This window comes from Panthera onca, chromosome B1 (assembly GCF_046562875.1).
Source record: "Panthera onca isolate mPanOnc1 chromosome B1, mPanOnc1 haplotype 2, whole genome shotgun sequence".
Lineage (NCBI taxonomy): Eukaryota > Metazoa > Chordata > Mammalia > Carnivora > Felidae > Panthera > Panthera onca.
The window spans coordinates 127,185,650-127,210,410 of NC_138342.1; the positions used below are offsets into that span (position 1 = coordinate 127,185,650).

Consider the following 24,761-nt stretch of genomic DNA (forward strand, 5'->3'; position numbering starts at 1 on the left):
GGTAGTAAGCTCTTGAATATTGGTCTTAGCAATATTTTTTAGATCTGTCTCCTCAGACAATGACAACAAAAGCCAAAATAAACAAATGGGTCTACCTCAAACTAAAAAACTTCTTCACAGCAAAGGAAAAGATCAACAAAATGAAAAAGAAACATAATGAATTGGAGAAATTGTTTGCAAATGACATATCAGATAAGGGGTTAACACCTGAAATATATAAATAACTCATACAACTCAGTATAAAAAAATCCAATTAAAATATGGTCAGAGCACCTGAATAGATATTTTTCCAAAGAAGACATACAGATGGCCAATAGGTACATGAAAAGATGCTCAACAGCACTCATCACCAGGGAAATACAAATCAAAACCACAATGAGATATCACCTCACACATGTCATAATGGCTACTATCAAAAAGATAAGGAATAACAAGTATCAGTGAGGATGTGGAGAAAAGGGAACCCTTGTGCATTATTGGTAGGAATGTAAATTGGTATGGCTACTGTGGAAAATAGTATGGATGTTCCTCAAAAAATTAAAAACATAACTACTATACAATCCAACAATTCCACTGTTGGTATTTTTCAAAGAAAATTAAAATACTAATTCAAAGTTACATGCACCTCTCTGTTCATTGCAGCTCTATTTACAATGGCCAAGATATGGAAGCAACCTAAATGCCCATTAATAGATGTATATGTGTGTGCACACATACATACACACACACACACACACACACACACACACACACACACACACAATGGATTATTATTCAGATATAAAAAAGAATAAAATCTTGCCATTTTCAACAACATGGATGGACCTAGAGAGTATTATGCTATGTGAAATAAGTCAGTCAAAGAAAGGCAAATATTGTATGACTTCACTGATATATGGACTCTACTATAAAACAAATGAACAAACAAAACAAAGCATAAACCAGCTCATAGATACAAAGAATAAATTAATGGTTGCCAGAGGGGAGGAGTGCAAGCAGATGGACAAAATTGGTGAAGGGGATTAAGAGGTAAAATCTTCCAGTTATAAAATAAATAATACACAGAGATGTAACGTATAGCAGTCAATGATATGGTAACAACTTTGTATGGGGACAGATGATAACACTTACTGTGGTAAACTTTTCATAACTTATATAAATATTGCATCACTATGTGTACAACAGAAACTAATACAATGTCATATGTCAATGATTCTTCAATTTAAAAAAAAGAATGAAATTTTGCCATTTGTGGTAACATGGATGGATAACATAGGCATTATGGTAAGTGAAGTAAGTCAGAGAAAGATAATACCATAGGATTTCACGTACATGTGAAATTTAAAAAACAAATGAACAAACAAAATAAAAACAAAACCATAGATTAAGAGAAGAGAAGTGGTTGCCAGAGGAGAACTAGGGAGTAGATGAAACAGGTAAAGGAAGTGAGGTAAAAACTTCAAGTTATAAAATAAATAAGACATGGTGACTATAATAGCCCACACTCAATAATATCATAGAGCACACTTGAAAGTTGCCAAGAGAATAAATCCTGAAAGTTAACTTCATATGGTGATGGATGGTACTAGGCTTATTGTGGTGATCATTTTGCAACGTAATCAAATACCAAATCATTATGCTGTACACCTGAAAGCACTATAATGTTATATGTCAATTATTCCTCAATAAAATTTAAAACAATAAAGGAAAGGAAGAGCTTTGTGAAGTATGAAAACAAATTCATTTAAGGCTATGTGAAGTTTGATTTAATTATGGACCTTTCAAGTGGGCAATTTAATACCTGAATTTTGAGTTAGAGAGATAGGTCTCGATATGGCTTTAGATCAGATTAGGGACGAATCAGCCATAATAGTTCAGTAGATGATATGATATATAGAATAAGATTGGCTTTGGAGTCAGACAGACATGAGTTTGAGTTCTACCTCTGTCACTTATCAGCAGTGTTACTTTGAGCAACCAGCTTTATTGCTCTGAGCTTCAGTTTCTTCACTTATAAAATGGATAAAACTGTTACCTCACAGAATTAATGAAATATTGAAATATTAATTATATGGAAATTTTACCTTTTTGTTAAATTTTTACATGTGTTATCACATTTAATCATCAGAACTACATACATGTATTATGGGTATATATATATACACACACACACACACACACACACACAGAGATAGGCAGATAGATTGCCTTCTAACAGCATCACTGAGTTCTCAGAGAAATGCATTTGGAGTGTCCACCACAAGGCCATTCAAGAAGGCTCCTCCCAGAAGTGCTAGGAATTTAAGAGGGCACTCCTGACCTATTCTTCTATTTGTAGTTGGCTTCACAAATTCCTTGTGAGTGGTAAAACTTTAGCCCTCAAGGTGAGGATATTTTAGGATCCTCTCAGAAGTCTGCCAAGATCCATCCAATCAGGTTCTTCTGCATTGTCCCAGACAAAATAAGTCCTAAATATTTGTTTTGAAAGTCAGGACTGCTGCTTATAAAAGTTTCTCAGAGGTGTGTGTGTACATGTGTGTTGTATGTATAGTTCTTTTTGAGTTGAATGTATATGCAATACAACCATATCAAGGGGTGTGGGAAGTGAAAGAAAGTTGCTTTATGCAGAAAATAAACAGCAAAAAGGAGAAACAAAATTAGAACAAAGATAGACAGTCCTGGCCTTAGCATAAAAGTGGTCCCAAAATACTGGGTTAAGGATAAACTAGTCCTTTCGCTTAGATTCTTCAGTTTGACAAAATCTGAAACTGTCAGCAGAATAGAGTATTCATACCATTTTTTTCAATGCAAAGAATGCAGTCAGAATTTTATTTAGAAAATCATAGATATATTGACAAGGTGACTATTCAAAATCTACACAAGAAAATTTACACACATTATATTTAACATATGCTTTACCTTGATCATTATTCTCTGGTATCTTCTGCGTTCGAGCCACCCTCTGACATAGGCCTGCATGATGGTGATCATTTTCACTATTTTTTTGGTATTTATAAATTTGTTCCTTTCCCGGAACACTTGGAAGATTTCTATGTGTGGTCCAATTCTTTTAACTTTATTGTCAAGTTTACCACTTTTAGTTAGAATAGATTTTGACCTAAAAATAAAATATAAAACTTTCTTAGTGTAGTTAATAAGAAAAATAATCACTTCTGAAAAGTCTTAAATTCATTTCAATGATAAATATACTGAAATAGGAAATGTATTATTATTTGTACATAGATTTCACACAGATCACCTGAACATGTCAACAGAGTTCTCTAAATAAGTCTCAATATGCCAGAGTCAACGTAATATGTACAAAATTAACCTTCTAAAGAAAGCAAATCCAAAAGAAAGCAAATTTGTCAAAGCTTATCCATAACTATTCAAGAAAGAGATATAATATTTGAGGAACAAAATGTTTTCATATAACAGAGTTAGTCATATAGTTAGTCAAAATAAAGACTACTTCAAAATTATTTGGCACTGATACGCTGCTTATCAGACACAATCTGAAAAGTGATTTTATTTTCCAAATGCTCTCTATCAAAAGGCATGGTAGTGTAGTGGTAACGTCATGGACTATAGGATCACAGAAGCAAGTGACCATAATGGAAACCATTATAAACCCTGACATACTGATGTGGATGGGCCTTGCAGTGATGAAAATTTGTGAGAAAACTTCAGACTTTCTACCATGGACAGACTGTCTGTAATCTCGTGTCTGCTTTTTTCATTTATGTATGGTGTATTCTTTATGTGGCAGTTAGTTTTTTCAAAGTCTTCCAAAGTTCAAAGTATAGTTTCCCTGCAATTTTTAGCATATAAAAATCTTTTTTTTCTTCTTCATTACTTTGGTTTCTGCATGTTTCACAGCTGAAATTCCAATGAGTTGCCCGGGTTGATTCATACACCAGACAGAACTGAGTCTTGGCCCTAAAAAGTACACTGTATATAGATATCTGGATCCTGGGCCCAACTTTCTTGATTCCCAGAGTGAATATCATGGCTCTGTTTCTGCATTTTCTTTCCTCTGGAGTTTATTTTGATGTCTGCATTATGCTGATTCATGAGGAGTCCTGTTCTATTTTGTACAATGGACATTATTGTTCTTCCCGTGGTAACTGAAATGTTGGGAGTCTGATTTTGATTATTTCACGCAGACATCTAGTCTCTGTCGGGTGGTAGATGGTAGATGACAGCTCAGTCTTTCTCATTTATTCTTTTATGTTAGTCTTAAAGTTTATGATACGCCTTGTATTACATGTAGTTTGAACACCAGTATAGCTAAAAACATTTAAGAGGCAATTTTGTGCCAACCAGAATGGAGATCAGCTCCCTATCAAGAGACTGTCATAACAAGTATCTTCTTTGACTCCCTGACATTCCTATTCCCAAGAAGCCACAACTGACAAATGAAATTTGTTCAGGCACAGAAAACTGGGTTCCATATCTACTTTTCACCTATAGCTAAGGATGTAGAACTAAGGCTGTTTATTCTCTTTGTGCTTGTGTATAAATGAAAAAAAAAAAGTTCTCACTCTCCTTGCAAAAGAAAAGAAGTTAGCTTTGTACAATGTTCTTGTAACTGTAGTTCTTTTGTATCTATGGCTGGTCCTTTCTCTCATTCTCTTTCTTGATAAAACTTTTTTTAGATTAATGAGTCAAAACTATATCATTTTGTGTTCTGAAGAAATATCTTATTTAGACAAAACTACACTAAAAGGCAAAGAAAAGGAAGTATACCTTTCAGAGGTTTTTTGTTTAAATTAATATTGATTTTGAACAGCTTAGAAAAGAGAGCTCTGTCTTATAAGGGGATTTTTGCTTGGTTGATATAGCAATTTTGATGAATGACCTCGATGTATTAAAAAAACTAGTGATGTAGACAAAATGTTAATGATTAGTTCTGGCTTATCCAGAGTTTAAAGACCTACTGTGAAATCTAGAGAATTCCGATTTCCTAACTTTTCTCCTTTCTGTCAGAAGAATTAAGAGAATTGTCATAGAAATACTCAAGTGTGCAAAGTGTATACCCTAAGTTCCATGTTCCAACAAGAAGAGATAAATAAATCTTAAAGGGGTATGTATGATTGTAAATTGATGTGTGATGTGTACTGTTGAAGCACGAGTATTCTGCTGGTCTCTAAAATTGCCTTGAATGTCACAGAGTTCTTAGTTACCCCCTGAAAAGTGTGTGTGTGTGTGTGTGTGTGTGTGTGTGTGTGTGTGTAAGAGAGAGAATTGAAACTGAAATTATTTTGGTTAAAAGCTATAGTTAAAATGAGTGATTAGAACTATATTAAGTAAAATAATTATGAAGAAATGCAAACATGTGTACAAAATGATGGATATGTTTTGTCTGTTTTTATCAACTTAACAAGAAATAAGTTTTATCTTAGGCTTTAGACATACAGACTTTGATCAATAGTACATCTCTAAATAACTGGAATGCTAAAAATAATAGAAAGGGAAATTTGAAGTTGAAGTATAATTTATAGAAGGCTTGATGTAAAGTGAATTATATTAAAAAATAATGGATTTGAAAAGCTATAAAATATATCAAATTTTTACCAAGTCAATTTTGGTAAGTTTAATCATAAAAAAGAGAAATGCTTGTGAATCCTTGACTATAAAATGTTATTTAAGTGGTATACAAAAAGAATAAGATTGGAATTTGATTTACTTTCTGTTGCATTGACAGACTGAGTTTTGAATCCATTCTGCTCTTAATTTAACAAAGGAAAAACCATTTAATGCCTTCAATATAGTGTGCCTGGAAAATAAAAGTTACTTATATCACAAAAATATTCTATCATAATTATCTTTTTTTTTCTTTGTGATCTACTGCTTGCAAAATCTGGTATTCCTAATATTTAATGTTACGGTGGCTGTGTTACTATTGTTTTACTCTAAAGGAACCAATGACTTGCTCATAATCTTGGCTCTTCTAACAATTCTTTCCAATATTGTTTCTCCAAGTTCAAACTCCAAACGTAAAAATAAACTATTATTTTATATTTTAAGCTATCTTCTGGGTGTCCCAGATGGCTGCAGGACCACACCAAAGATTTTCTTCTTCACTATATAAAAGGAGGGATGCTAGAAATGGTAAAGTATGTTTGGCATATTTATATAACTGAACCAAAGATGACTTTTTGTATATTGGCCCCTACGTTGTTCTTATATCAGGATAGGACCATTAGCTCACAAGCCTGCTGGCTCAAAACTCAAAATTCTTAGACATCCTATTGTTTTAAATATCTCCCAAAAAGTATATTTTCAGCCATTCAGAGCCTGCCTATATATTTTGGAGATATTAGCAGATTAAATTCGAGACCACTGCACAACAGTGAATATCAATGTGATTATTGCAATGAAATGAGTCAAATGAATTTGTTGGTTTCCCAGTGCATATAAAAGCTATATTTACACTATACCATTGTCTACTAAGTGTGCAATAGTGTTAGGTCTAAAACAAAATGTGCATACCTTAATTTAAAATTCTTTGTTGTCATTTCAACAATCTTCACAATATGTCCACCAGGATTAGATTCCATTTTAAGAAACAACATTCTGGGGCATCAGGGTGGCTTAGTTGATTGAGCATCTGACTCTTGATTTCGGCTCAGGTCATGATCCCAGAGTTGTGGGACTGAGTCCAGAGTCAGGCTCTGCACTGACAGAGTAGAGCCTGCTTGGGATTCTCTCTCTCTCTCTCTCTCTCTCTCTCTCTCTCTCTCTCTCCCTCTCTGTCTCTCTTTCCCTCTGCCCCTCTACCCTGCCTGCTCTTTCTCTCTCAAATAAAATTTAGGGTTTTTTTTTAAAGAAAAAAAAAGAAACCACTTTCTTTGCTCATCCTTAAGAAGCAACTCCTCATCGGTGCAAGTTTCATTGTGAGAACACAGCAATTCAGTCACATCTTCAGGCTCCACTTCTTTTTAATTTTTTTTTTCAACGTTTTTTATTTTATTTTTGGGACAGAGAGAGACAGAGCATGAACAGGGGAGGGGCAGAGAGAGAGGGAGACAAAGAATCGGAAACAGGCTCCAGGCTCCGAGCCATCAGCCCAGAGTTCAGGCTCCACTTCTAATTCTAGTTCCCTTGCTATTTTCAACACATCTGCAATTACTTCCTCCTCTCTGAAGTCTTGAATTCCTAACAGCTTCCATGAGGGTGGGAATAAACTTCTTCTAACCCATTTATGTCACTATTTTGACTTCTTCCCATGATATCACAAATATGGTTAATGGCACCTAGAATGGTGAATCCTTTCCGGAACGTTTTCAATTGACTTTACCAGATCCATCCGAGGAATCACTATCTACAGCAGCATTAGCCTTACAAAATGTAATTCTTACACAATAACAGTAAATCAGTCCAGGACCCATAGCCTACAGAAGAGATACCATGTTAGCAGGCATGAAAACAACATTCATCTCATTGACCATCTCCATCAGGGCTCCTGGGTGACCAGGTAAATTGTCAGTGAACAGGAATATTTTGAAAGGAATCTTTAATTCTGAGCAGTAGATCTCAACTCTGGGTTTAAAATATTTAGTAAACCATGTTACAAACAGATGTTCTGTTATTCAAAGTTTATTGTTCCATTTATAGAGCACAGGCAGAGTAGATTTAACATAATTACTAAGGGTTCTAAGATTTTAAGAATGGTAAATAATCATTGGCTTCAACTTAAACTCACCAGCTGCATTCACCCCTAACAAGAGTCAGCCTGTCCTTTGAAGCTTTGAAGCCAGGCATTGACTTCTCCTCTCCAGCTATGAAAGTCCTAGATGGCATCTTCTTCCCATACAAGGCTGCTTCATTTACAATGAAAATCTGTTGGTTGGTGTAGCCACCTTCATGAATGGTCTCAGCTGGACCTTCTGGAGAACTTGCTGCAGCTTCTCCATCAGCACTTGCTGGCTTACCTTGCCCTTTGATGTCACTGAGATGGCTTCTTTCTTTAAACCTCATGAACCAACCTCTGCTAGCTTCCAACTTTTCTTCTGCAGCTTCCTCACCTGTCTTAGCTCTCATAGAATTGAGGAGAGTTAGGGCCTTGCTTTGGATTAGTTAGGCTTTGGCTTAAGGGAATATTGTAGCTGGCTTAATCTTCCACTCAGACCACTCAAACTTTCTCCCTCTCAGCAATAAGACTCCTTCACTTTCTTATCATTGATGTGTTCACTGGAGTAGCACTTTTCATCTCCTTTAAGAACGTTTCCTTTGCACTCACAACTTGGCTGTTTGGCACAAGAGGCCGAGCTTTCAGCTTACCTGAGCTTTCGGCATGCCTTCCTCACTAAGCTTAATCATTTCTAGCTTTTGACCTAAAGTGAGGGATGTTCAACACTTCCTTTCACTTATTAAATGATCTAATTTCAATCTTGTTATGTCTCAGGGAACAGGCAGGTCTGAGGAGAGGAGACACAGGGGGAACAGCCAGTTGGTGGAGCAGTCAGAACACCACATTTATGGATTTTTGGTGTGTTTTGTGACACCCCAAAACAATTACAATAGGAACAACAAAAATCACTGACCACAGAACCATAACAAATATAATAATTATGAAGAAGTTTGAAATATTGAAAAAATTACCAAAATATGACACAGACACATGAAGTGAGCAAATGCTGTTGGAAAAATTGCTCAACACAGGGTTGCCACAAACCCTCATTTTGCAAAAAAAAAAAAAAAAAAAAAAAATGCTACTGTGAAATGCAATAAAGTTAAGCACAGCAAAACAAAGTATGCATATAGTTCTCTCTAAACTAATCTCTAAAATAAAGTTATATGTATAAAAATATCAATCATAGTTTTCCTTACCATGGGAGAAATCCAGAAACAAATATCTAAGTAAACTGTATTATACCCAGTCAATAAATTATGAGGTCATAAAAGTGATATTTATGAACATTATGTAATAACTTAAGTGCTTACGATTCCAAAAAAGGATATTAAGAGAATGAAGACATTAAATTATATGCATTATACGATTGCAACATTATTTTCTAAATGATGTATATAAATAAGTCCAGAAAGAAACATGCTAAATATTATTAGTGACTGTATTAATGTGGTGGTTCTGAATCAAGTGAGGCATCTAAGAAATATTTTCAAAGAACTCCTGCTCAGGGTCTTTCCTCATAGATTCTGATGCATTAACTCCTCCAATAAAATGCAAATCCATGATTAAACAGTATGTTGTGAAGAAAACCTTAGGTTTATTTTTTTTTTAATTTTTTTAACATTTATTTATTTTTGAGACACAGAGAGACATCATGAATGGGGGAGGGGCAGAGAGGGAGGGAGACACAGAATCGGAAGCAGGCTCCAGGCTCTGAGCCATCAGCCCAGAGCACGATGCGGGGCTCGAACTCACGAACCTTGAGATAGTGACCTGAGTTGAAGTCGGACGCTTAACCGACTGAGCCACCCAGGCGCCCCGAAAACCTTAGCTTTAATAGAAATGGTTAAAACTCACTATTGAACAACATGGGTGTGAACTGTGCAGGTCTACTTATATGTGGATTTTTTCAATATAGTACAGTACTATATATGTATTTTCTCTTCCCTTATGATTTGCTTAATAACATCTTTTCCAGCTTACTATATTGTAAGAATATGGTATATGATACATTTAGCATACAAAATATGTGTCAATTGACTTTTTATTACCAGTAAGGCCTCTGGTCAACAGAAAATTAGTAGTTAAGTTTTGAGGGAGTCAAAAAGTTATATGCAAAATTTTTATTCTATGGGAGAGTCAGCACCCTAATCTCCATGTTGTCCAATTGTCAACTGTATTTATTTCTTGTTCTCTATTTTTATATTTTATGTAGACTAATATGCATTGTACAACAAAAAAATAAATATATAATAATTAAATCCATTAATAGCAGTAGTAGCAGCAGCAATATTTTATTAAACATTTGTTTCAGATATACTTTCTCCCTTAATCCTGAAAACAGTTTTATTGGATGGGCGCCTGAGTGACTCAGTTGAGTGTGCAACTTAACTTTGGTTCAGGTCATGATCCCAGTATCGTGGGGTCTAGCCCCACATCCACCTCCACTGACCATGGATCGTGCTTAAGATTCTCTTTCTGTCTTTGCCCCTGCCCCACTCATGCACTCACTCATGCCCTCTCCCTCTAAAATAATAAATAAATAAAAATGTTAAAAATAATAATTTTATTGGATAAATGTTACTATTATGATTTCACCCATTGATGCAAGAGAAATTAGGTGACTTCCAAAGATCATGAAGGTGTAATTAGCATAGTCAGAATTCAAAGTCCTCCTTGCCTTGTATGTAATAAAATCAAAAGAGAATAAAATCATGTCCTGACTTCCCCAATCCTCAATTGTTTAGGATGATTTGGGTGACTGGCTCTAGGTTTCTCTTTTGTTTGTTACAGCAGTACTGAAAAGATACAGCCATACAACATATACTAAGATAGGGGAGATGCATTGTGACTGCCAAATATATGGAGGCCAAGTGACCTCTTATTAGAGAATCAGTAGGAACTATCCTGTGCTTACCGTCTAAATGAAATTTAAAAATTTATCTTCTTTCACAATGTCTTAACACAATTCTGATATGGAGAGAATTCTCATTTTTACAGATTCTTAGCCACTAAAGAGTCTCTATAAAGTTCTTCTGGAAAATCTTTATGAAGATAAATATATAAGTCATTAGAGGCTAAATATAAAAACAGTTTTCCTCATTGAAGAGACCACCTGCTTTGTCCTCAAGCCACCTCCTGCTAAAGTCACCCTAAGAAAGACTGAGAGAAAGACCAGGGATGGCTTGAATAGCTGAATTTGACTTTTTCATTTGAAGTTTGACAAATTTATCAAGGTATGAAATCAAGTAGTTTTCAGTGAGAGAAGAAATCATTAAGCAAGATTACATGTGAGAAAAGATACAATAAGTTAATTAGTAAGTTAATCATGTCTGAACATTAGATACTGAGCTTGGCAAACATTTGAACAAGGAATTTCCTTTCAACTACTAATGCTTATATGGTAATATATATTAAACACTAAATCAGTTTTAGAGTTTGGTTCAGATATTGCTACTAATTAGTTTTGGCTGATATTGAAGTATTTTGTATGCTCCATTTATAAAAGCACTGCTTGCCCATCTGTTCATAGGTTGAAAGTGATTAAAGGGTACTTATTTTGGCTGTTGTAAAAGCCAAATACTTTTTAAGCTGCAAATATGTGACAAAACCAGTTGAGGTTGCCAAGTTCAGAAATATATTAAAAGAGATTTGTGATGTTTCCCTCCCCCAATTCCTCTTCCAACCTGCATTATCAAAAAGTAAATATCACTGTTTTCCCGATTAGACTAGCATGCCTCTTTGTCCAAATGCTTTGCAATTTCGTTATAATTTTCACAATTTACCCTGATTTGGATCCTCTGCTACCAAGCTGTGTTGAGGGCTTTCGTTTCCTGTACGTGCAGCCTTGAAGTAGAAACATGTGATGCCCTCGTGCTCTGCATGCCAGATTTGAAAGCAATGTGGGTAACGAGTGAAATAAGTTTGTGGCCTCCTTTAATCCCCTACATGAGGTCTGTTCAGTTTGAAAACAATGCATTTAAATTCAGAGTGGGATTTTAAAAAACAAAGATTTTTAAGAACAGGGATGCACTACATTTCCATGAATAATATAGTCTCAATACTATTTAAAATTTTTAAGTAATCCCTACACCCAATGTGGGGCCCGAACTCATGACCCCTAGATCAAGAGTCACATGCTTTTCTGACTGATACTGCCAGGCGCCCCTTGTCTTAATACTATTTAATACTTCATTTCCAAATCTTCCCAAGGGATTAGTGCTGCATATTTGTAAAACCTGTACACTTCAAAAATCAGACCGGGGTTTCGGGGACTTTTAAAAATAAGATGCAATCTCCTGAAGTGGAAAATAACACCACTTTAATTCAGGCAAAATGTTTAGTTTCAATATCTGCATGAAATGCATTTTCTTCTGTTCTTTATACACTCCTTTTGTATTTTGATCATTCCTCATGATGTCAGCCTGCCAGACGCTCCCAAAACCAAGTCGCCTCTTATTTTTGGCTGTTCCCGGTAGCATAGCAATCTCTCAAAGTAGATCATATTAAAGGGTGGGGTCGACATTCTATCTGAAGTCTCTGTGGGTAGGCTCAGTCAGTTAAGCATCTGACTCAGCCTCAGGTCATGATCCCGCAGTCCATGGGTTCAAGCTTCACATTGGGTTCTGTGCTGGCAGCTCAGAGCCTGGAACTTGCTTCGGATTCTGTGTCTCCCTCTCTCTCTGCCCCTCCTCTGCTTGCACTCTGTCTGTCTGTCTGTCTCTCTCTCTCTCTCAAAAATAGATAAGTATTTAAAAGATTAAAGTTTCTGGGGGTATTTGCTTTAGTTTATTTACTACCTGAAGTTCTCTAACTAGTACCTATCCAGCAGTGCAAGTGATATAATGGGTTGGTAGGATTTTCTCTCCTTGACCCTACAGAAATTCTCCCAGCCAATTTTGTCATATCTAGGGAAAGATGGGTTTTATTATTACTGCTGCTGTTGCTTGGTATCAATTTATCAAAAGCTTTTCCTCAAAACAACTTGGAAATATCTAAGTTCAAATTCAGTTCAAAAAAAACCCCACAATTATTCTTTCCCTCACATATAAACATTTTGGAGGAGCACTTATTTATTGTGAATTAAAATGAAATTGTCATTTTACATAGTAGAAAAAAAAGTAGAAAGGAAATGTTATTTTTGTTCAAGTTTCATTGATTCTGATTTTATGGTCAAGGTAATCGATGATGCACTTTCAGAGAATTCTCTTTCATACAAACATTTAAAACTCCTTTTTATTGTGCCTATGTGTTTTATCCATAGGACACTGAAAAAACTTACCCTGAAGATGCCTGAAATGACTAGGATGTTTATGCCAAAGGTGTAATAGAAGCTGATTTTTCTGTGGCACAGTGACCAGAATTGTCAATTTTTCATGAGCTTATCTAAAAATTAGGGAACATGAGTTGTCTACTCTCCCAATAGTGTAATTTGCTTATTTCTCTTGGGGTGACCCTCTGCTCCTGGCCCAAACTTTAGTCAGTCCTAGAGGAGAGTTGCCTCCACCCACTGCCATCTGTCTCTCTCATCTCTGCTCAAAAAGGGCATACAATGAAGACTGGTGCCTGTTCATAAATTACTTGTCCCTAGAATAGAATTCAGGTGATTCTAAAATCATTTTCTGATATTACTCTCAATCTTTTAGCCCCAACCACGTATATGTTTTAGGGACTGTCATTTCTAGGAATTCAGAGACCCTCAGGCAGGCACAAAGAGTGATGGTCAGACAGTGGCAGGTCAAAGTCTATTAGAAAATCAGGAAACGTGGATGGTCTTCAGAGCAACCTGCAGGAGACAGAGAGGGACTTTATAGCCCCCTTTCTCCTTGTTTCTGCCTCCGCACTCTCTCTCTGTGAGTTCTTCCATTAAAAACTAATTGAAAATCTGATTTTCCCTGCTTGAGATATTCATTTATTTTGCTTGCGGGCAGGATTACTGTGATTTAGAGATGGGAATTTATGTGTGTTTTTCCTCCCATGATTCTGCTTGTTGCTCCTCAGACATTTGCGTTCTGATTCCATGCAGGAATCACACCTTCACAGGGGCTTCCCTTTTAATCAGGCTCAGCCATTTTTCCCCCCAGGTACTGATTCTATGTAGTCAGTTTCTTCCTTGCTCACTGCTACATCCCTCAGAAGACACTGGTGGAATCAAGAATAACCCATGCATATGAGAGACAAAGTAAACTCAAGACTTTTCTAACTTCTCAGCCACCTCTACTTCAAAGAAGAAAGCAGAAGTTCCCAATTCAGCCTCTAGCTTAAGCCAATATGCTCCAACTCCGTTTTACCAGAGAATCCAGCTATCAGAATGTGGTTACTGTTTGGCCTGCCTACTGGTGTTAATGTATCTCCATCCAATTGGACAAGATTGAAAAAACCAGATGGTGCTGACCTAATGATCCTTGGTGACTCTCACCGATGCTGGATTCTGGACACATTCAGAGATCGAAGCTGCCAATGGTCTACTGCCGACCTTGCTCCTGCTTGGGTGTATGGCTTTCTTGAGTAGAATCCTTACACAGGAATGTAAGTAATAAAAGGCACCAAAATTCCATAATTAACAACTAAGAGAAAGTTTCAAAATTGTTGGCAACAGTCATAAGCAGGGGGCCAACAGTTCCTGAATATTCAGACCAAAGTAGACATTCTAAAAGCCAGGGAAAGCTAAGATAGGTGAAGGATCAGCACAAAGGACACACCAAGCAGGGAAAAGAAATAATTGAGCCAATTACCTGACCTATATTTAGCTACCTTTGTCCTCTTCTTACACTATTGAGGAACAGGCCTGAGGAAGGCAGGCCTGGAACACTGGGAAACATTTGGCCAAATGATAATACTTGGCTTTAAGGTGTATGAGTTTTGAGATGGTAGCATTTCCCAGCAGATACAGTTCTCTGGTATCTTCCCAGATTTCTTCATATCACAAGATAATGGCGCTGGAGGTACTACTCTATCAAGGTACTACTCTATTAACTTGATAACCCTAGCAGAAAGCAGTGAATTCATCCTAGGAATTGACAGAGCTGGAAGTTGAAGGGAACACTGGACATAGTCAAATACACCCTCTCGCTAGCTACTCAAAGTGTGATATGAGGACCAGCAGCATTTGGCATGACCTGGGGTTTACTGGAAATGCAGTATCTCAGGCAATGCAATATCTCATTGGTTCTATGTTGCTCAATAAGAATGACCATCATACCAAAGAGGGCAGAACAAATACTCATAGAAGAGAACTCAAACTGGAAAGATTTCATAAGCAAAACTGAAGCTCCTCTTAGTTAAATTTTCTGGGCTCAGACAAATAGTTTTCCAGATTCATCTGTTGATCTGCTCTCTTTGAGAAACCGGACGATGAATGTGATATGAGAATTCTGGAGAACGGTAAATGTCTTCACTTTCAAAGAGGAAAGAATTAAAAAAAATATGTAAAGTATGGGGCAGTAAGTATGGACCAGATTTTATCAGTTACCAACTGGATGGTATATAATTAAAGTAGTAATGGTGCCAAGAGTCAGAATGTGTATAAAAAGAATGTCATGCCATCTTGAATTTCTTTTACTTTATTTTAATTTTATTATTATTATTGTATTGTTTTTCTAGATTGCTATTATTTATGATGTTTCTGAATGTCAGGAAGGTAATTTTCAAGGTTCTCATAAAATCTTTGTCAACCAGGTAGAGAAATAATAGGCTGATTGGGTGGTCTTGTGTGTAGGGTGGATAGTATCATTACCAGCTGAGATAGGGAATATAAGAAAGAAGATTTGGAGAAGGGATAGATAATTACTTCAGTTTTGAGAAATGGTTATGGGATATTACAGTAAAGATACTAATAAGCAGTAGAAATGGGGAAAAAAGCTACAAATAGCTAAAAAAGGGAAAAAATTCATTACAAGACAAAGACAAAATTCAAAAATTTAATTCATCCATTGAAAAAATATTCATTCATTCATTCATTCATTCATTGTAAGATGCTCTTCTGGAACTGAGAATATATTAGTAATTAAAACATAGAAAACTCTCTGTCCACATTGGGCTTATATTCTAGTGGGAAAGACAAACAGTAATCACAGTAAACAACTTAACTGCAGAGTATTTTAGAGGCAATATATGCTATGATAAAAAAACAAATAAAGTGGGAAGGCAATTAGGGAGTGATAGCAAGGGTGGAAGATAAAATTTCAAATGTGTGTCATGGCAGGTATAAGTTCTTGAAAAGGTAATATGTCAGCTAATTTTCTGAAGTAAATGTGACAAGGAGTTAAATCCAATGTTGAGATGTGACAGCTTTACTTGCAAAGCTATGCAATTGGTTGATGCATATGATTATACAAAGAATTCCTCTCAGACCCATGGAGATGGTTAGGTACCTTTCCTCCATCATTGCAGTTACCACATTACTTTATAATTATCTCTGGGTCTATCACCCTTCTATACTCTGAATTCCCTGAGAGCAATGACTCTCTTGTGTGCTTGGAAATATTTAGTAGATGAAGAAAAGAAGAGCAGAAAAGAGAAGAAAGGAGAGATGAAAGGAGAACAAAATGGGGACAAATTAGAATATCTGATGTCTCAGAGTCTGCTTGTTTGGGGTTTTGTTTGTATTTCAGAATTTAAATCAATGTATTACCCTTAAGAAATTGTCCACCAAAACTGACATAACGATGGGCTTCATGAATGGATCCACAGTGTTGACAGTTTGGTCTCATTCTACCTGTGTAGATAAAATTATATCTGAAATACTGTTTTTTCCTAAGCAACATACTTTATTTTTTTTAAGTTTATTTATTTGTTTTGAAGGGGGAGGGGCAGAGAGAGAGGGAGAAAGAATCTCCACACTGATAGTGTGGAGCCCAACATGGGGCTCTATCTCAAAACTGTGAGATCATGACCTGAGCCAAAATCAAGAGTAAGATGCTTAACGAACTGAGCCACCCAGGCTCCTCCAAACATCTTTTCATGCTAAGCAAGATACTTTAAAAAGGATACTTTTGAGTATGGTGAGCACCTGTTCCTTTCCTCTATTTTATACCTCCTTGACTTTTATAGAACTGCACTTCCTCCAGTCCACTCATGTGACTTCAACATGATTTGTCTAGGGTTGATTGTGTCATCCACACTGAAAGGTCAGCCAGAATAATTCGGGGCGGGGGGGGGGGGGCAGTCAGTGGGTGTGGATGTGTGAAAGAGACCATTCTTTTTGGTAAGAGCAGGAAGTAAGTCAATTGCAAATAGCTGGAAGCAAGCCATTTTCCTTAACACATGGAGAAAAAGTCTTTAGTAAGAGGTATTAAAGCCAAGCAGGAGCAAGCAGAGATTTGAAATGAATGAAGAGAGTACATCTTGAAGACATTACATTTGACCTCTGAACAACATGGGGGTTATAGGCACTGACCCCTTGTGCAATAAAAAATTACATATAACTTTTGACACCCCCCAAAAAACTTAATAGCCTGTTGACCGAAGGCCTTTCTGATAACGTACACATATTTTGTACATGTATCATATACTGTATTCTTATAATGAAGTAAGCTAGAGAAAAGAAAATGTTACTAAGAAAATCATAAGGAAGAAAAAATAGACTTACAGTACTATATTGTAAAAAAATCCTCACATAAGTGGACCCTTGTAGTCCAAACCCATATTTTTCAAGAGCCAACTGTACTTGAGTCTGTTGAACCAGTTAAACCTGAGATGTTAAAAAGATACAAAGAGCAGATGCCCACCTTACTCTACACTCTTTGAATCTCCATTTACATGGACATACAGATTTAAGTATCATTTTGCTTAAACTAAGTTGAATTACCATTCTAACATGTTGTAAAACCATTATATATATATATATATATATATATATATATATATATATATATATATATATCTTAAAACCATCATATAAATACACACACACACACACACACAAACTTAGGGGCTTAATATAAAAAGAGAAGACTAGTAACTAGGGCAGTGCCTTCAAGAAGATAAAGTCAGGACCAACGGGTACGAGTTCAAGGGGGATAGGTGGTGAGCTTTATACAGAGAACTGTCTGAAGAATCTGAAAAGTCCTTACATTAAATGAGATGCCACTTGAACAGAAACATTATGAATCCCTGGAGTTTTCAAGTAGAGGCTATGTGGGTACTGTATTATAAAAATGCACGCTTTGGATAGACGGTTTCAGTAGAAAACATCTAAGGTTCCTTAAACTCTGGGATTCTATTAGTCTCCAAAGACAAAACACACAAGTGGAAGTACCATTGGGGAAACATTATTCCCCATAAATATTATTCCCCATAAATTTATTTTCATAATTTCTTAGGCTGAGTACTGCCCCAGATAAAGAACCGTTCATGGAAGATACTAACCATAAACAAGCTAATGTTACATTATTAGGCAACAAAATTTCAAGAAGAGATCAAAGGCAAGTTATCAGTTGGTAAATTATAAAAATTGTGTTGAGATAAAATAAGAGAACCTGTCTGGGAAAAAATGGCAATGCACAAATATAGTAATTTCAAAGGAAACACTCAACAACCCACCTAAATTTCCTGACTCTGAAATGTGAATTTCATACTTACATATGGCAATAAATGTACTATATTTTTTAATATCAAAAAAGGAAAAATTGAGGATAGTGCAATTTTACTTTTCAGTGACATATTGGTTATTCATGTCTTGTTACTATTATCCTTTTGGTTCCAGTATACTATAAAATAGTAAGGAGAAAGTATGTAATTATTCCACATCTACATATTTACATGACCTATCTGGACACTTAAAATTCTAAAGAATAAAAAAAAAGGAACTTCAGGTTTCCAAAATGGTATACTTTTCTCATAGATGATATATTCAAATAACATTTTCATCATCCAAAATTGAAACAAATACTAAAAAGGTGAAAAGTGATGACCAGCCTCTGAACTTATTACAACTAGAAGGCTAGTATTACGAATCAACAATAGAATATTTTTCCTCTATGAATTAAAGATCCATCAACTGCTCTGTTCTATACTTGCAAATCAGTCAGTCATTAAAAAAAAAACCAATTAAGTGCTTTAGAAATTCAACAAAAGGAAAATTCATCACGGAGGTCATATGAATTTGCAAGGGATTAACAGCTCACTGCAGAAAGACATCAAAAGAAAATAAGAGTCTTATTCATGGAATATAATAGTTTATCTGAAGGAAAAAGATTTTTGCCATATGGCTAGAGGTACTAAACAAGTTCGAGTAGACTCAAAGAAGATTGTTTATTTATATAAAGAAAATCTTTCTCACAGAAAATAAAAGTACAGTGTCATCGCAATAGTACAATAGATTACAATCAATAAAGCTCCTGGCTCACAATTTTTGCTTAGATCTTGAGAATGGACTCTGTGTGTGCTGATGCATATTTCCCTTGACCTAATAATATAAACTGCATTTGATACTTTACATTAAAAATACTATATAAAAATAAGAGAAAAATGGGCTAGGTATAAAGAAGTTAATGAACAGATTTTTAAAAAGATGATGCTAGGAGAAGATAAGATCTTACTTTATTGCAAATATCAATCTTTACCTTTATTGAGGTAAAAAGAATAAATATATATACATAATTCATGTACACATTACCTTTTTTACACTAAAAATTAAGAGTTACATTTATTTGTCTTTAATTCTTTCTGGTTTAGAAAACTTATAATTGAGGGGCGCCTGGGTGGCGCAGTCGGTTAAGCGTCCGACTTCAGCCAGGTCACGATCTCGCGGTCCGTGAGTTCGAGCCCCGCGTCAGGCTCTGGGCTGATGGCTCGGAGCCTGGAGCCTGTTTCCGATTCTGTGTCTCCCTCTCTCTCTGCCCCTCCCCCGTTCATGCTCTGTCTCTCTGTCCCAAAAATAAATAAAAAACGTTGAAAAAAAATTAAAAAAAAAAACAACTTATAATTGGTATTTTACTTTAAAAAACAATAAAATTCACAAAAATGTTCCTTTGACAATTCTAAATGAACTGAAATCAGTTGGCTTTCTTTGAAATGCTTCACTTATACTTTCCTTAATAATGGTTTCAGGCTTTCTCAACCATACTTTAATCTCATGGATTTCTAATAATCTGAAACCTGTGGAGTTTTAACAATTTCACAATTTATTATTTAAATTGAAATACTGAAGTAGAAATTATTCAGAAACAAACGTTATAAATGCTCATCTATGAAAATTATATTCTAAAAATGTTGAGCAAGGGCATATATGAAAAAAATGTTTACACCAGAATTAGAAAATTAAGGCAATAAGATCACCTCTCTCTTATAAAAATACACAAATGTATATATTTAAGAACCCAAAAATAAAAGCAACCAGCCACTGTTTGGAGTCTGCAACCTGCAAAATTCAACCTAAATGTACTGGATTTGAGGACTACAGCTCTTTGTTTAATAATAACGCTAATGAAAAGTCTTCTGTACATCTGTACATATATTTGCACAGGCAAATGTACCTAAGCATTACTATGCCATCTTTTCTTCACCTAAATTTTGAGATCTTGATAGCTGAAAAAAACAGGGAGATAAAAGAAAAAGATAGGAACTTGAAAACCTGTCTCTTAAGTTTATGATCATTGAAGACTAGGACAGAAACCATCATGACTCTGCCTTTTGAACCATCATTTACCTACGGAAGGGCAACAGGTTCCATTCCCCACCTCCCCCACCAAGAACAGGAGTGGGTACACCAATTTGCGTAATTCCAAATCAAGTGCAGCAACTCCATTTTTCATTTGCTTAACTTCCTAGCCCCACCTTTTAGCAGACAAGAGACTGTTTCTTTAAAAAATAATGCTGAGTTAGCACACAAACCAGTTCTATTTGCCAAATGTAGAGGGTTCCTGCAAATCTTGTGGGTATGTGTAAATGAATTCCATTATCTTTTCTTTTTTTTCTATAACTAAGAAGAGGGGATGGGGAGCAAACTGTCTTGTATTTACTCTAGCCTGATAGTGGTAATATATGTGTGACATATATTTACCCTTGAAATGCAAATGTGCTTTAGAAATTGGCCAGTACCCCATTGAAGTTGACTGATGACTGACAGAAGGTTATAATACACCCTGCCTCATGCAGGCTGTAAGGAAACCTTGAGCTGAAAATATAGGGGAAATTCCTTTCTAACAAGAAAAATCCTTCAGGTCAAGCTTATAAGGTCTCAACATTTGGATTTTAAAGTTTTCTGGAATTTCTATGACAGAAATGGTGTGGGATTTCAGGTAAACAAGAAAATATTAATATTGTTTCACTAAGATATTTTCAATGAAATTGTCTGCATGTTTTGTATTTACAGTTTTATATTGTTCACCACTTTATTTTCACATTGCTTCCTTCTCCCTGGGATTCTATTCTAGTGACACTTTTTAATCACTAGAGCCACTCTAAGATTTGCTAATTCAATAAGTACAGTTTCAGTCTACATTTCTTCAGTGAGCATCAGAAAGACAGTTAAAATTTAATATCACAAATGGCATAAAGCAGCATGACTGGTAAGAATATTGAGGGAGGTGCCTGAGTGGTTCAGTCAGTTGAACATCTATCTGACTCTCCATTTCGGCTCAGGTCATGATCTCACAGTTTGTGGGATAGAACCTCATGTCAGGCTTTGCACTGAAAGTGCACAGCCTGCTTGGGATTCTCTCTCTCTCCCTCTCTCTGCCCCTCCCCCCCTCTCAAAATAAATAAACATTAAAAACAAAAAAAAGAATACTGAGAATCTGTTTTTCTTTTTTACTTTTGTGACCTTGAAGAAGTTACTTAATCTTTTTGAATCTCAGTTTTCTCAACTACAAATTAAAAGGATTAAATCAAAAGACCTCTAAACTTCCCTTTAGACATCATTCTCTAAAATGTTTAAGATTTCCCTGCAAAAATAAGCTATATATCCCTGCAAAACTTTGCCACAGCTCTTTATGCCTGCAACAGATGGAAGACTGTACAGGAAAATCTTTAGCATCCAGATTAGCTGGCTGGCTCCAGTAAAATAACTATAATAAACACTCATCTTTCAGACTGTACAATTTTTTAATCATTGAAAGGGCTGGCCTGGATTTTAATTTAGTGACACCTATGAGGGAAAAAAAAAGACTTCCTGGTCAAACTAATCAGGTAGAGAATATTTATAGGAAAAAGACATAATATCAGCTGGTTTATCACCATTAAATTGTTATAAAAAATAACTTTCTTTTCTTTAAAGCAAGTTTTTTGGGGGAAAGGTTTTTTATAACAAATTAAATTTCTTTACTAGACATGAGTCATCCAAGTTTTCTATCTATTCTTGTTTCAGTTTTGGCATGCTATCTTTTTTTCAAAGAATTTGTCCTTTTATCTTTGTTGTTTTGCACATAGTAGGCATGAAGTCATTCACATCCCTTTATTTTTAATATTGGCATTTGTGTTTTAACTCTTCTTTTTCTTAATAAGTTTTGTAACGACCTTACAAAATTTATTATTGCTTTCAAAGAATCAACTTTTGGATTTGTTAATTTGCTATATTGTTTCTCTGTTATTTATTTCATTGCTTTCTTATTTCTATAATGAATGTTAAATGTGCACTTAAAAAGAATGTATATTGCACAGTTGTTGAATGTAGTCTTGTACAAATGTCAATTAGGTCAATTAGGTCAATTAGTTGGTAGCTTGTTCAAAGCTGCGATAACACTATTTATTCTTTTGACTAATTTTCCTATTACTAAAAGAGGCATGGGAAAAATTTCCAGGCATACTTATGAAGTTGTCCATTTTACTCTTTAATCCTGTCAATTTTTGCTTTATTTACATTGAATATTTCTAAGGCATACACATTTAGGATTATTATCTAATTCTGAAAATTGACCCTTTTACAATTATGAAGTGTCCTCTTTATCTCTGGAAATAGTCCTTGAAGAGTACTTTGATGTTAATATGACCACTCTAGCACTCTTCTGCTAGCTTTTGTTCATTGTTTTATCTTTTTCTATCCTTTTACTTCCAATTAATGTCTTTACATTCATGTTTTAGAGAGAGCTGAGAGTTGTTCTTGCTTTTTTATCCATCCTGAGAAGCTCTTTCATTTACATATAATGTTTACATTGTATATTTAATATAAATGTTGCTACAGTTGGGTTTAAGTCTATTTTGTATTTGTTTTTTATTCACTCAATATGTTCCCATTTCCTGTCTTCTTTTAGTATTCCATTTAGTTTTAGGTATTCCATTTCAGTTTCTAGAGTATCTTTTAGGTTTGCCTTTTTGTATTAGTGGTTGCTCTAGGAATTGTAACATGCATTCTTAATTACCACACTCTGTTTAGAATTAATACTGTTATACATAAAATGAAAGAAACTTGCAAGAGAATAGCTCCATTTCTGTTGCTATTATTGTCACACATACTTGTATCTACCTAACTTATAAGTAACATAATAATGTTATAATTTTCCCTTAAATGGTCAATTTTAAAGAAATTTTTAAAAATTATTCTTTTAAATTGATCAACATATATTTTCTATTTTCAATGTTCTTTATTTCTTCTTGTAGATTAAAGTTCCCATCAGATGTCATTTCCTTTCATCATGAAGAACTTTCTTTGAAATTTGTGAAGGGCATATCATCTGGTAATAAATTCTCATTTCTTTAATTTAACTGCAAATTGCTTTTTCAGCCTCAATGTTGTGTGATAGTTTCATTTGATATAAAATTATCAGTTGATAGTTTTTTTTTCTTTCAGAACTTTATATAATTTCATTACCTTCTGTCCTCCATCATTTCTGATGAGAAGACATCCATCATTCTTAAAATTGTAACTTTCCTTATAATGTACATTCCCCACAGCTCCCTGCTTATTTCCAAAGTTTTTTCTTTGCCTTTGATTGTCAACTCTTACTATACTTGTCTTCATGGGGTTTTTCTTGTATTTATCTTGCTTATATTTGATGATCTTGGATATGTAAAGATGTTATTTCATTAAATTTAGGAAAAATTCAGCCATTATTACTTCAACTGTTTTTTTTTTTCTGCCTCTTTTTATTTCTCTTCTCCTTCTGAGACTCCAATTCATATATGGTAGTCCATTTGATATTAGATTATAGGTCATTCAGGTTTTGTTCATTTTGTTTCTCCATTATGGTTTACTTTGCTTCAGATTAGTTTCTATTGATCTATAAGTTTACTGACCTTTTCTACTGCATTTTCCAACATGCTGTTAAACGTACTCAATTGTATTTTCATATCAATACCATATTTCTCAGTTTCAGAATTTTTATTTGATTATTTTGTATAGTTTCTATTTCTGCACTGGCATTGTCTATTATTTTTTTTAATATGAAACTTATCGTCAAATTGGTTTCCATACAACACACAGTGCTCATCCCAACAGGTGCCCTCCTCAATGTCCATCACATACTTTCCCCTCCCTCCCACCCACCGTCAACCCTCAGTTTGTTCTCAGTTTTTAAGTCTCTTATGGTTTGCCCACTTCCCTCTCTGTAACTTTTTTTTCCCTTCCCCTCCCCCATGGTCTTCTGTTAAGTTTCTCAGGATCCACATAAGAGTGAAAACATACGGTATCTGTCTTTCTCTGCCTGACTTATTTCACATAGCATAATACCTTCCAGTTCCATCCATGTTGAAGCAAATGGCATGATTTCATTCTTTCTCATTGCCAAGTAGTATTCCATTGTATATATAAACCACATCTTCTTTATCCATTCATCAGTTGATGGACATTTAGGCTCTTTCCATAATTTGGCTATTGTTGAAAGTGGTGCTATAAACTTTGGGGTACAAGTGCCCCTATGCATTAGCACTCCTGTATCCCTTGGGTAAATTCCTAGCAGTGCTATTCCTGGGTCATAGGGTAGATCTATTTTTAATTTTTTGAGGAACCTCCACACTGTTTTCCAGAGCAGCTGCACCAGTTTGCATTCCCACCAACAGTGCAAGAGGGTTCCAATTTCTCCACATCCTCACCAGCATCTATAGTCTCCTGATTTGTTCATTTTAGCCACTCTGACTGGTGTGAGGTGGTATCTCAGTGTGGTTTGGATTTGTATTTCCCTGATGAGGAGTGACACCGAGCATCTTTTCATGTGCCTGTTGGCTATCCGGATGTCTTCTTTAGAGAAGT

General features: G+C 35.2%; 1 protein-coding gene across 8 annotated transcripts in view; it reads right to left on the bottom strand.

Annotated features, from left to right (window-relative positions):
• The window catches only part of IQCM (IQ motif containing M), a 649,280-nt gene that overhangs the window by 394,569 nt on the left and 229,950 nt on the right, over positions 1–24,761 (bottom strand). For all 8 annotated transcript variants that reach the window (XM_078445704.2, XM_078445701.2, XM_078445702.2 and 5 more), the window contains exon 10: positions 2,920–3,118. In XM_078445704.2, the coding sequence (XP_078301830.2) occupies positions 2,920–3,118 (199 nt within the window). The remainder of the gene's footprint in view (positions 1–2,919; positions 3,119–24,761) is intronic.